This window comes from Ammospiza nelsoni, chromosome 2 (assembly GCF_027579445.1).
Source record: "Ammospiza nelsoni isolate bAmmNel1 chromosome 2, bAmmNel1.pri, whole genome shotgun sequence".
NCBI classification, from domain to species: domain Eukaryota; kingdom Metazoa; phylum Chordata; class Aves; order Passeriformes; family Passerellidae; genus Ammospiza; species Ammospiza nelsoni.
Window position 1 is genome coordinate 80,045,966 of NC_080634.1, and position 14,563 is coordinate 80,060,528.

A 14,563-nucleotide genomic window follows, 5' to 3' on the forward strand; every position below is an offset into this window, starting at 1 on the left:
AGTGCTTTATTAATAGCAGTCTCTAGGATATTTAAAAATTCTTTTTAACTAACATAGTATTGGTCAGAAGTGCTTTCTTAACCAAGTCCTGCTGCAGCAAAACCTCTCTTTTGCTTATGGTAAAAAATCAAGTATATCCAAGCAGAAGTGGTTTATCTGCATTCTCTCCATAAGAAACAGAAATGCCTTTTTCATTACAGCGTACATCCTGAATTGTTTTGTACTTTGAAATTTCCTTTCTGATAAAATCACATTGCTTGTCTGTTACCACCTCTGTATACTTATTGGTGGGTGCCAAAAAGAAGCACCCCCAGATACATTAAGCCTCATATTGAAACAGATAGATTTTATTTGGGTTTTGAGAACATTCTTAAAAGGGGATGCGAAAATATGGTTAAAGAACAAAGTATCATCCTCTTGCTCCCATATCCATTCATTTACAGTTCCTGGAGACAAGGAGCAGTTCCTGCATTCTACTAAAATGACTTCCTATTCTTTCTGTTATCAGATAACCCGAACTTCTAACACTGTCTCTCAGCCATAGGTGGTTTTGTTAATATTCACACTGACCTTTTCCTTTATGGTTCACTTGGTAACAGCTGATGCTGGGTATCTGCCTGGGGCTTGAAATACTCCATCCAATAACCCTTGAGGAGTTCCTCTGAAGGCCAACCAACCTTTCCAGAAAAAAAAGTGTTAGTGTTCAACTGAACTCAGCTGAGACCCCAGAGGTTTTTCATAGGGCAAATATTGCCTACTACAGAAAAAAATCCCAGTATGTTCAGAAATCTTGTGCAGAGATGGATACTGTCCCACCAAGGATCCTCACTAACACCCCCATTTGCTGCATGGGGTTATTAACAAGAAGGAAGGCACATCTCTGGTGCAAGATGCCCATGGTCAGAATGGACTGAGGTGAGATTTAGGACACCATTCTAGTACAAGTTCAACATATTTGTGTCTAGCTCACCTTTAACACGATGAGCTGAACCATGCCATATCAAGAAGATGTTCTGTCTGGTGCTGACCATGGCTATTTTTTGAAGATCAATGCTGCTGACATGTGCTTTGAAAGAGCAGCTGAACACAGAGAGGAACTTTGGCTAAATGGCTTATCCACAGGGAAGAAAACTACCTTTTGTTTCCCCCTGGAATGCCCCCAGATCTGAAAAGAATGCAGATGACCAAAAAAGAGTGTTCAGGAGTGGGTCTTGCAGAGGGATTGGTGAGGAGAAAGACCAGTGGACTTTATCTAAAGGAAGTAATGATACAGACAGAACGAAAAACATTTCAGCAGCCAGGCTGCCGAAAGTGAGCTGACTCAAAAGTGGAAAGGTCAGTCCAGGCAGAAGGGACACGCTGCACCTGACTTATCTTTTCCCTTCTCCTTATTAAATATGTATTTTTCACTCCTGGTGTTATGCAATGCAGTTTTACAGTATGAAACCATTGCCACATCCCCCTAACAGGTGCTGCCACATTTTGTATCGGGGTGAAGCTGGAGTCATCTTAATTGTGTTTGAAATTACTTGGGATACAGAGGTGGCATTTAACTTTCACTGTAGTGCCTCACTATTTTGGGTTTTTTTTAACAGCAGTTTGACATATCTGGTAACCAGAACAAACAGATGGAACAGAGATGATGAAACACAGCCAATCTTTCATGTAGTGATTCAGTTCTCCTAGCAAGGAGTTTTTAAAGAATTAAGGTTTCAGTAAGGAAGAAGCCAGGCCTGAGGCAGGTCAGGAAGCAGGATGATCCCTCTTATGATCCTTGTGGGTCTCTTCCAACTCAGAATATTCCATGATAGTAAGATGCTAATACTGCCAACAGAGAAATTAAAAATTTATCAATTATTCTTAAATATAGGACCTGAAAAATGGTTCTAATGACAACTGTATATATTAATTGCATGCAATACATAAAAAAGGGAAACAACAATTTAGTGCAGGTTTTGGGCAGGAATTTGTAAACTTCAATGGCAATATAACATATCCTGCTAGGAAATGAGGGAGATCTGTTCACATCTTAATTTACATATAGTGATATAATGAGCTTAGGATAGAGTCAACCTCATATATATTAGTCTTAAATGAAATGAATAAAAATTAATTAAAATATACAAAATAAATGGATTAAGAAAATGGTGTTGAAATAGGTTGAAATGTTTTCTATCAAATATGTAACTGTTTGACAAATAACTCTGATGTAATGTCATGTGTACTTGACTTGCAATTTGGTAGAAGGCAAAAAAAAAGCCAGAATTAAAGACTTACAAGCTTTAGGAGGACCACACCTCAATAAACAGCTTTTACAATTAAAGAAGACAACAAAGTATACTGCAAATTTTGTCACATACTTATTATTTAAATGAACTCAGTTTGCAGTACAGCCCCACTCAGATATCTGGTACTTGAGCCAGAACAAGAATGGCTACAAGAACTTGCAGCCATTCCTAGGACATGCTATATGAAGTCTGAACAGTTTAAAAATGACAAATCAGGACACAAGACACATCATGGGTGAAATTCTGTTAAGGAGTTCCAGCTTCTAAGAACTTCAGCCCAGGACTTTGTTGCTTTTGACAGGATGAGACAAAATACAACTTTGATGCTGCACAGACCAAATGACACAACTGTGTTGCAGAAGCTGATAAGTACCACCCGAAACTGAGTTCTCGTTGCTACCTGAAAAGCGGAGGCAGAAAAAAGGAACAAGATTGTAGTTCTAGAGTATTCATGCAAGACAGTGTTCTCTCAAAGAAGCATCCTAGGAATTTCTTCATTTATAAATTTCAAACCACTTCAAATACTAGAAGTATTAGGATGTAGTTGCCTGGAAACTGCTTCCCCAGTACTTGTGATACAAGTTTCTGCTGTGATAAATGCCAGGCTGAAATCTGGCTGTTGAACACAAGTCTTGTGGTAAGTATCAATGTGCTGTCCTGAGTTAAAACCCAGTCAACAAGACCACTTTCTAAAATTATCATGCTACAGATTGCATTCCTCTGTTTTTCCAAAACATTATTATAAAATAGCCATGAAACAGAATAGGTTAACAGTAACTAACATTAGCTTAAGACAGCTAATGATTTCAGGATTTCAAGTTTTGGTTTTAGCACTTAGACATAAGAGAGACCACTAGCTCTGAACCAGGTTAACCATAACTGAAATAAAATTGTAATTAAACAACACTGCACCAATACCTTTGGTATTCAGCCCAGTTGATAGTGCTTCATGTAGTTGTTGACAAGGATTAAGAATCCAATTTGAATTTCTAGTCTGAATTTGCCTTGCTTCAGTATCCAATCTCTATTATGTCTTCCTTAACCAAACTATAAAAGCTTTCCAGCATTCTCTATTCACTTAGAAAAAACTGATTTTGGGTTGTTCACCCCTCAAATTTTTACTTGGTAAGTTGAAGTGCTGTTCCCCAGATCTCCTACCACATATTCCTTGAGTACGGATTTTTTAGGTCCTTGTATCAATTCTTCAGTACAACATTCCAAAACCTCAGCCCCGGTGTTGACCCAGTAACAGAGTGGTTTAACAGTGGTTTCACAGGTCAAAGGATAAAACCACCACAACACATTCTGTTTACATCCACTTCCTGCAGTAGTTCTCTTTGCCACAGAATTACATTAGATGTTTGTTTATGGGAAGCTCCATGTTCAGAAGATGCCTTAAATCCATTTCATTGGTGCTGTTTACCAGGACATAACATGTATATTTAAGTTCTTTTCCTGTTCCTAGAAGCACATCTTTGTAGGTGATTACACTAGCAATAGACAATAGCATACTATGTTTAGAGGTATGGTGCAATTAAAACAGAAGAGACTGACTTTTGTTTACATGCAATTTAAATAGGCAGGGTTTTGTCACATTTGTTTCTGGAATGCCAGTGAAAATGTTGAATAATACCACTATGACACCAAGAGGTTTGGGAAATCTTGTAGAAAGACTGTCAATGATCTCTAAAACTATTTGCCAGGCTGCACTTCAACGTTTGGACATAGGTGTGTTATAAAGACCTGTCCATGCCACACTGCTCCAGGGAGCTGAAACAAAGACATTAAGAATGGTTTCAATGAATTATGAGTGAGAATTATTTATGTGAAAGCACAAGCAGCAGCACAGTTTTAAGGAACAGCATGAGTTGATAACTGAGGACATGACTAAGAGCAATTCAAGTAGTCAATGCTGAGAAATGTGTTGTTTACACCAAGACCAGGAGGACTGACCTCTGATAAGGCCATGGTAGGATGATTTGTCAGCAGATGACCCAAGCTCTAATAGCAGGAGGATGGCAGCAGGGTTCCAGCATAGTGTGTGCCTACTGCTTCTTACCCCAGCATGGAAAAAGGCCAAAAAGTTACTGAAATGAGGAAACACATACAGGTAACAACCCTCCCTATGATTTATGGGTGATGAGGTAAGCAAGACTGTGTTGGAACATCACCTTGTACAGGCTGATGGATACAAATACCTGGGTGGCTCTGGTATTTTTATCTGCTATTTAACCCTGGCAGGCAGCTCAGCCCCACGCAGGCACCTGTTCATCCCCCTCCTAATGGGATAGGGGAGAGAACTGGAAGGGTAAAAATGCAATAACTTGTGGGGTTGAGATAAACATAATTTGCCAAATAAAACAACAACAAAGAAAAACAAACCCAAATCACCACTATGCCCACCTTCAAACAAACAAACAAACAAACAAAAAAGTAAAAAGCTAAAAAAGGCAAGCAAAGATAAAAAAGCCCTAAATCAAGAAAAGTGTTGCCAAAAGCCTAATTGCTCATCAGTGACAGATGCCCAGCCAGTCCCCAAGCAAATGCTGCTCTGGCTGACCTCCCTCCCCTACAGATTAATTCCTGAGCTCAATGTCATATGGTGTGGGATGTCCCTATGGCCATTTGGGATCAGCTGTCCCCCCTGTGTCCCCTCCTCCCAACTCCTTGTGCACCCCCAGCCTGCTCCCTGGTGGGCTGAGAGCAGAAAAAGCCTTGATTCTGTGCAAGGGCTGCTCAGCAACAGCTGAAACATCCCTGAGTTATCAACACTGTGCCAGGCACAAATCAAAAACAAAGCCCCATATCAGACACTGTGAAGAAAATTAACTCCATGCCTGCCCAAACCAGCACAATGAACAAGTTCTCCACTGCCAAGGAAGAACCCCAGACACATGGCACTTACTCAAGGGTCACCACTCCTTTTGTCCCATGGGGACCCCCAGCCTGCCTGGAGTAGCTGCTTTGGCATGGGCTCCTTGGTGCTTGTGAGCACATGGGTGTGAAAACACAGCCGGGTGAAATCTATCAGATTCAACATGAGGGACTGAAATTGTGTTTAAAATAAATACCAAGCTCCCTTTCCTTCTGGCCTTGAGTTGAATTTTGCCCCATTAATTTCATCCTGCATCTTTTTCTATAAGCATATTTTACTATTGGCTGTGAGCCATTTTCCCCTGCAGATGTGCAAGGCAAGTTAATCCTCCAGTTCTGAGCCCACATTTTAACAACACAGCTCTTCACCAACACATCGCTGCCTTGTGCTTTACCAGCTGGTGCATTCCTTCAGTTCTGCTTCAGTTCCTGCATTTTGGAATTATCAGGATCTCCAAAACAGATAACAAGCAATTTTAGTGTAGTGTGTCACCTCCCCTATTTTATCTTTCTCAACTAAGAAAGAAGAAGAAAAAAAAAACCAGAATTTGTCTAGGTACATTCCAATAATTTTTTTCAAGGCTCTATTGTCTATTGTGTATGTGTTTTTTAAGCCTCCTAGCACACTGTGATGAGAAAATATTCAGCTGTTTCAAATTATGGATGCAGAATAAGGATCCAACACTGCTGACAATGAAAGAAAAAAGCTTTAAGCAATCTAAAAAAACCCCTTCAACAGGCTCTTGCTGATGAAGAGATTTTTTCTTTTCTGTCACAGGCCTTTAAAAAGTCTAAGTAGTGATGTTGACAATTTTTCCATCTCATTACACCAATTATAAAAAGGGTTGGTTCCCCTAGTGCCTTGTTATTGATTACTATGGGTAACATGGCTACTAAAGCTTCACTAAATGGAACATAGCTCTGGCCTTGACCCTCCCCAGGCAACGTTCATGGAGTTCTGAGCTTTGAAATGAACAATGAATTCAACAGTTTTGCTGAACTAAGGTCCTTTCCTTGCAGTTATCTGTGCATCCTTGGGAACTTCTTATCTCTTCCTTTTACAGTCCACACCAGTGATAAAAATCCAGGGTACTTACCAGCTCTGTCAGAAGTTTCACTTCTATCTTGGTACTAATAATGTTGACTGGAGCAAAATGGTAGAGTCACTTTCTTTTCAGACTTCTTCCAGGCTTCAGAATACTTTTTTTTTTTTTTTTTTTTCCCAAACATTAAATGCTAACTCAAAAGCTGATGTGTGTATTGTAAATCTGTGCGTTTACTGTGTACCTGTGTAAGATCAGTAATTGCCAGCATATCAGGAAAATCCAGGTGTGGAGGGCACCTGCTTCTGGAATGCTTTCTCAAAGCTCTGTTTCTTCGCCGATTTTCCAACCCGCCCTAGCTCAACTGGGGGGAAAGCGGGGCGTGAGTGCGTGAATGTGCCGCAGGCTGAGATTGTTTATTGGTGAAGAGAAAGATGACTGTGCTAGTTTATTTCGTGTTTAACATGCGCGGGTTTTGAATGCGGGGCTCGCTGGGACACAAACGGGACAGGTTCCTCGGAGCGGCCGGGGGGCTCGGCCAACGCCATGGCGGAAGGCGGGGAGCGGCTCCACCGCCTCTGCTCCATCTGTGGAAAGGGAGGTCCTACACCTTGGCAGACTGAAGCGGGCCAGTCCGAAGAGGGGCTCAGCTTCTGCTGTGAGAGGCAGAAATTTTGCGGAGTTTTTCCCTGGGTTCTGAGGCAGGCGCGAAAGAACGGCCCAAAGTCACGCGGCAGTACCGCGAGCGGGGAGACCGCATCGCCCGTGAGGGAAGGGGGAGCAGCCGCCCTGAAAGGGGCCGAGCAGCCCCGGCTGTTAGCCCGGTAACGGCCAGCAGATAGGCCAGGTAGTGAGCCCAGCCCGGAGCCACCGCTGTGCCGCCGCTTTTCTCCTGGTCTGGCGAGGGTGGAGCTCGGGACCGCGGCCCGGCCTGCCCGCCGCCCCTGGGCCCGCCCATGCGGCCCAGAGGGGCCAGGAATGTGAGAGGTGTGGGCGGGGACGCGCTCCCCGGGGGTGGCGCCGCTTCTGCTGCGGCGGGGCAGGGGCAGAGTTAGCCGAGCCGGTCGGGGCAGCTGAAGTCTTGTTTGTAGGCGAGAACGGCTCCATGGCGGTTTCCGGAGTAACGAGCTTTGTTTCTGTCCTGGTTTAAGGCAAATTTGGGAGAAAGCCTCCAAAAGGGGCCCCTCCAGGAAGCAAATCTACACGGCCCCTCCGCGCAACCGGTTCGGGAAAGATTCCTCGGAGAGAAGTGGAAAGAACCCGTCTATTTAACAGGCACAGCACCCCGAGCACACAAAATGAACAACACTGGATGACACCACTCTTTCACTGCTCTGGAGGAGATGACAGATTCAGAAAGTCTCTCTTGGGGGTGGTCGCTCTGTTATCAATCCCTCCGGTCCTGGGGCAGCTGCTGCAGCCACAAGGTGCAAACTCTCGGTGTTTCCCAGGTCCCAGTCCCGAGCAAGTTCGAGTGGCTCCAAAAAGGGTAAGGAAAAAAGAGTCCAGGGGAAAATTCGGATCAGGGCCAGTCTTGAAGGCACAGAACATAATACCCAGCATAAGCAGAACACACGAATGGGGATACAAGCATCAAAACGTCACCCTAGGACGGTTTCAGACGGAAACCGAACGCGGCGGCGGGAGGGAGCCCGGCGCCCCTCGTGCCGGGCGTGTCCCCACCGCGGGACCGTCCCCGCGCCGTGTCCCCGCACCTGCGCTAGGAGGCGCTGTGTCCGCAGGGAGCCACGGGCAGCGGGCAGGTCTCATCTGCGCTGCGAGGCTCTGCTCGGAGCAGCCGCTCCCGACACACCGCTCAGGTCAGTAAACAGAGTCCTGTTTTTATAAACCCCCTTAGAAGGGAAACTAAGTCGAGGTACTGTAAGTATTGTTAGTGCCACAGGAGTAAGAGAAATGAGACCTTTCTTCCAAACTTTAAAATATGAATTAGGACAACGCCACGTGATTTATCAGTTTCTCTGTTCTTCCAATAAGGGTCTATTGGAATTTTGCAAAAAGAGAAGAATAGCAGATAGTTTAAGATGGTTTACTGTATTAAATTCTAAAACACCTTCTCCTGCACTCCTGCAAATAAGGAAAAGCCAAGGACTCTCTGCTATGAAGTGGAAGAATTCTAAAACAGGGGAAAAGAGCCAGCTCACCAAGACCATCCTGCCTGATGAAATAAACAGGGCAGGAGACTTTTTCTCCTTTTAATGCCTTTATTAAAAGTGATCAGCTCAAGGCTGAGAAGCTCGACGGGTCCGCAGCTTCTCTGTCAACACTCCCAGGGTGACTCGGAGGAGGAATAGAGCAGCTTTGTCCACTAGGGGCAGAGCTGGGGGTCCGTGCCCCAGAGAACAGTGTGTGTAGCCCTGCGTTTCCCAACTTCGTAGTTTTCCAGGCTCGAGTCTTGGTTCCAGCTGAGGTCTATGCTCAGGGCAAGAGGTAACAAAGGTTTTCAGCATCTCTGCAGATTCAGTACTTTGTTCCTCACGTCCAGACATCACTCTAATCTCTTAATTCTGTATTGGCTCGTGCTCGTTGTTTTTGGGGTCTTTTCCGTAAGTTTAGTGGGGTTGCTTCCCACGGCATGCTGGTCTCGAGGCTATTCGGCATTCTCTCTGATGCACCCCCCACCCCCCCCCTATATCTCCTCCTCTCACCTTCCCGGGAGAAGGACAACTTAGCCCCAGGCAGGGCCATAGCGATACAAAAGGAGCAATTAACGAGAACTGCCGGTGATTACAATAACAGACAGGTAGAACTTCACCTTGGCAGCATCTGGTTTAACTGGTTCTGCAACCCTTTTTTTTTTCCAAAAAAAATTGGCAGATTTTTTATTTATAACACCTGAGGGTTTAAATAACAGCCCAGTTCTATTCAGAAATCAGCTGGCACAAGCTGGAGAAGGCAGCAGTTAAGAATTGCAGCATCCAGCTAGAAGCCAAGAATTACTGCATCCAACAGTCGTATCCAACTCACTGTAAGTTTATTCTGTGAAACTATTAATGACTGTTAATTTCCTACTAGCTGCAAAATTGTTAACACTGTTATTGACCTTATGTAAATCAGAGTGACAAAATTAATAAGGATTTGGTTGAAATTTGAAAGCAACTCAAATTCTACACCAGGTGAACCCCAAAGGAGCTCACTAAATCTTGAATATGTCTTTAGTACAGTCACTTTATCGTTACCAAACTGGATAAAAGAAGTATTGATAGTAGCTGTAGTTATAGTTGGCATCTGTATGATAACGATGGTGTGATTAAATATGGAGTAGAGACTAGACAAAGGAGAGTCTTGTTACTGTCCAAGAAAGGGAGAAATTATGCTGGGGTTTTTTTTACCTTTAATACCTCCTCTATATTCACTGTATTCCTTATGCATGTAAGGTGTACAGTATAACTTCTTATTGTAACTTAGTTTTAGCATTTTTCTAGGCAGGAAGAAAAAACAAAATTCAGGATCCCTATGCTACCTTAGGTCTCCCTGACTACTAAAGTTGAAAACAGCTCTTTGAGACACATTTTCATAAACAAAGTACAACAAGTACCAAGGGAGGTCTCCAGAAAAGGGGCTTTACCGGAGGGGGAATTGCATCACCACTTGTCCTCCTAATTTTCATCATGATTTTTGTCAATTATGCTAATTTCCTAAAACCTATAAAACTGTATTCATCCCTGTGGGACTGGGATTTTGTGGACATTTTTCCAGCTGCTTCTGGAGGCCTTCAAATAAGGATCCACTTTTACATTATTTCCTCTGCTCATTTTATCTTGAAAGCGTGTTGATTCATTTCTAGGTTGAAAAAGGCATCAGAACACCAAGCCGGATGGGAGTCTTGATCTGCTGTAGGGTAGGAAGGCTCTGCAGAGGGGTCTGGATAGCAGGGATCCATGGGCAGTGGCCAGTGGTATGAGGTTCAAAAAGACCAAGTGCCTGGTCCTACCCTTGGGTCACAAGCACCTGTAGTGCTACAGGCTGGGGACAAGTAGCTGGAAAAGTTGCCAGCACAAAAGGACCTCGGGGTGCTTGCTGGTCAACAGCCAGCTGAACATGAGCCAGCAGTGAGCCCAGGTGGCCAAGAGGACCAGTGGCACCCTGGCTCGTTGCTTATTGATTCAGCAGTAGCATGGCCAGCAGGACCAAAGCAGTGATTGCCCTCCTGCATCAGCACTGGGGAGGCCACAGCCCAAGTGTGCTCAGTTCTGGGTCCCACATTACAAGAAGCGGTCCCACATCACATTGAAGTGATGGAGCAAGTCCAGAGAAGGGCAGTGGAACTGGGGAAGAGTCTGGAGCACAAATCCTGTGAGGAACAGCTGAAGGGCCTGAGGTGTTCAGCCTGGAGAAAAGGAGGCTCAGGGGAGACCTGTCCCTCTCTACAACTGCCTGAAAGGAGAGTGTGTAACCAGGTGGGCATCAGTCTGTTCTCCCAGGCAAAGGATGAGAGGAAACAACCTCAGGTTGGGCCAGAGGAGGTTGAGATTGGATGTGAGGAGAAATTCCCTCACTGAAAGAGTGGTTAAGCATTAGAATGGGTGCCCTGCCACCAGGGAGGTGGAGTCACCATCCCTGGAAGCATTCAAAAATGGTTGAATGTGGCACTTCACAGTATGGTTCAGTGGGCAGGGTGGTGTTAGATCTAAGGATGGACTTGATGATCTTGCAGGTCTTTTCCAACCTTAATGATTCTGTCATTTATGTAAACACACAGCTACTCTCTGAAAAGCACAAGTCCTGTTTTGCTCATCTTCCAGTCCTCTCCCTCCTATACAGTCAGAGCAGCTGTTACACTCCCTGGGCTGTGGACTAAAGCCCACCTCTGGGGTTAATGTGGTTTATGCAGAGCTTTGACTCAGGACTAGGAAAAGCTGCCTGGTGTTAGTCTGCCAAAAATAAAGCTGGTATAAAATTCCCTTAAGTCCTCAGAGGATGGCAGGGAGCCAACAGCTCCTGTGGCTGTTACAGGAGACCCTCAGTTCCATTGGCTGGAGGACATGCAGTATCACAAATCCATGGGGAAGGCTCTCCCCAGATGACCTGAGAGACCAAGAGGGGATTACTGCCTCTGGAGTAACAGGACTATCTCTAACACAAGCAAAGAGGGCCTTGGACCTGCCTTTTCCAACTCCATTTGAAACTGTCTTCATGGGTGAGGGACTCTATTCCCAGGGCACATGGAGGCCCAGGTGCCAGCAGCTGCAGTGGCCCATGGAGCTGCAGTGTGAGCAGAACACTCATGGCTTGAATACGGATGTCTGTGTCATCACTTGCAAATACCAAAATGGAATTGCTGTAAAATAGGATGATAGTATTGGAAGACAGGTGTGAAAGCAGCTGACAGTCTGGCCAGGCTACTGGAGGGGCCAGTGAGTCCAAGCTGCCGGAAAAGTGTATGATGTAGACCCTAAAGAACAAGAATTACCAAAACAACACACAGACCCCTGGCACTCCATAACATGGAGCTCAGGACTACAGGAGCAGGTCCTGTTAAGCAGCAAAATTTCATCTCCCCTAGCATAAATTTGGTGTTATGATATATAGACCAGCCCTGAGCCGTTAGCTTTAAGTGATGGAGTGTGTAGATAAAGGCACCACAGAGGTGGTATAGAGTTTTGTTACCATGCAACTGTAAGCCATGTTCTTAAAACACTTTCCTTATTTTGTTATTATGTAAGTTTTATTGCTCTTGCTTGTTCCAAAGGTCATTTGCTGTTATCATTTCACCTGAGTGGGCACTTCTAATATTAACTAAAGACATAACAGGAGTTAAATGGGTAGTTAACAGGCAGATAAAGCATTATGTTACAGTGCACATCCAAGTTCCTGCCACTTGGAACACAGACAACATTTTAAATCTGATCACTGCCAGAGCTTTGCTCCCATTATCTACAAGGAAGTACAAAAGAATTTAAGGCACGTGTGACCTGCTGTCTTCAAGTAACAGTGATGCTAGAGAGATCATGCAGAGAGCTTGGCTTCAATTGCTGTTCCTTGACAAGTCTTGTTTCCTTCACAATATAAAATTGAAATACAGTATAAAAATACATCTTTTCAAAGGGTCCAGTAGTTCCAAGTCAAATTTCAATATTATAATGCTATAATATTTAAGATTGAAGTACATTAAGAGTGCAACTTCTGCTGGAGTTTCTTCAGGATACCACATTCAGTACAAGAGAGAGACTAATATTTTCCTGTTGCTTCCCTAGAAAGGCTGCACTTTAGGTTAGAACTGTTTTGCTTAATGTCTCCCATTGTACATGTAATCCAGAGTGTTATTACTGATACCCTGGGTTCCTCTGACTGCAGGAGAGTGAGTGGGATTTCCATGATTCCATGATTTACAGACACTCCTTGAATACAGCTTTTACAGTTGAGAATGAGCTTCAGCTTCCTTTTCATTGGTGTCTTGATCCTTCTTGTCTTCTTCCTTTTCTTCCTTGCTGAACTGGGCTTCAATCTCATTTGGATCAATATAGGTATAAAAAGAAGCCATGATAGCAAAAATGATGCAAACTACCAATAGCAGGGCAGCAAACAGCACATACTCTGCCCACTGCAAAGAAAAAAAAAAACAGCAAAACACAATCCAGAATTTATCCACCAATATTCATTTGTCAAGAGTATTACACCCTTTTAGTATTTTCAGGAAGGAAACTCAGAATGTGAAACTGAGCACACATAACAAGTATCATATGGCGTACAGTATGAATTAAACATATAATGCATATTAAAGCAACTCAGAATTGAGGCTCTTTCAGCATTTCTATCTTTACTGAAAAGAACAAAAATTCTGTAAATGCTGAAAAACTCTGCAACACCTTTTCCTGGAGGAAATGGGAATTGAGTGAAAGACTGGGAAGGAAACTCAGCTCCTTCCTTTTGGTCAGATCTCTAAAACCAGGCTGGTACTGATTCTGCTTCCACTTAAAAATTTTTACAGCTGATCTAGTAACCACAAATGTGGGCAGAGATCAGAAAAGCCTCTATCTGAAAAGCCTCAACGTCTCTGTTTCAGCTCTTTCCGATTTAATTTAGCTTCAACTGGGGACTGCCAGAGCTGTTTCAGAGACATTGAGTGACACAGAATTGCACTCAGAAAGCCATTTTAATTCATTACAGAGCACCACTAATAGCTGCTTTTACCCAGTGCAATCTAACAGCACACCTACTGCTTGCAAGCTTACCTGCTGTTGGATTGCAGATACCCCAGCCACGATAAGGACAATTATGTTACCAACAGCCACAGTCAGCAGCCATCCAGCCTGCAGCACTGACTTCATGTTAGATGGGGCCTGTAGGGACAGACATTTAAGTTTTGGTGGTATCATTTATTTTCTGATGCATTTACTGTCATCTTGACCTTACAATAAACACTGTTTCTCTGTGGGAAAACAGGATTTCATGGTTTGCTAGGTTTTGGTGGTGGTTGGAGCTTTTTTTTTAATTTATTTTTTGACATTAAACATTGCTAGAGAGCAAAACAGGTCCAGAGAAGGCTTTGAGGAGCAAGAGGCCACTAGCACACTAACTGTAACACCTTTTACTTACACACACCAAGCAAGTAGCAGGTGCACAGGTGTAATTTTACATCTCAGGAACATGTGGTACCCATGACATGAAGAAATTGAGTGCATCACCTAGCAAATCACACCTTACAACATGTCCATCACTGCAGTTTCTAGATTCAGAATGAAGAGAAGAAATACACACAGCTACTAAAGTGGACTCGAGAGACAAAGGAATTCAAAGTGTATAACTAAACACTAATAAAAGCTAACAAAAAGGCTTTATGGAGTAAACTGGTGGGGAGATGAAGTGTCACTGCTTCCTCATTTTATATTTGAGAGCTCTCCAGTTTGGTTTTATTGCAGCAGTACAGTTGCACTTAGTTTCAATAGAAATTTACATGGGAGAAGGAAATTTGAGTACTGTCAAGTCTTCAAATGATATAACTCAGCATAGGTTCATGGAAAACACCAAATCCTTGGCTAAACAGGGCCAACTTGCATCAGTCTATACAGTCCTTCTAGGAGCTGTGAGGGACATAGGGGTCAAGGCAGCAGCACAGAGCCACCACTTAAAAACAATACAACGTGGAAGATCTTAACTTGCACCAAGATTCTTAACTCAGGAAGAGGAATACCTACCTGTGAGTATGAAAACTCCAGCCCAGTGACAGAGAAGAGAACTTCTGCACATGTAAGAAGAAAATACTGAGGGATCTGCCAAGCCATATGGACTTTACTTGGTAAAATATCTTCAAAGTACGTAACTTTAAGTATGCTAGCAAAACACTAGAAGTTGCAAAAAGCATGTTAGGAACAGTAATAATGAGTGTGCACAATTAAG

General features: G+C 43.5%; 1 protein-coding gene across 2 annotated transcripts in view; it reads right to left on the minus strand.

Moving 5' to 3' along the window:
• SLC15A1 (solute carrier family 15 member 1) overlaps positions 1-14,563 on the minus strand; it is a 75,040-nt gene that overhangs the window by 35,736 nt on the left and 24,741 nt on the right. Inside the window, exons 18-20 of one of the 2 annotated variants that reach the window (XM_059493589.1) lie at positions 14,362-14,508; positions 13,399-13,506; positions 12,279-12,767 (exon numbers count right to left, since the gene is read on the minus strand). The exons of the other annotated variant lie outside the window; for it this stretch is intronic. Coding sequence (XP_059349572.1) covers positions 12,579-12,767; positions 13,399-13,506; positions 14,362-14,508 — 444 coding nt within the window. The 3' untranslated portion in view covers positions 12,279-12,578. Of the gene's footprint in view, positions 1-12,278; positions 12,768-13,398; positions 13,507-14,361; positions 14,509-14,563 lie in introns of those variants that run through there. 2 annotated transcript variants of the gene reach the window in all.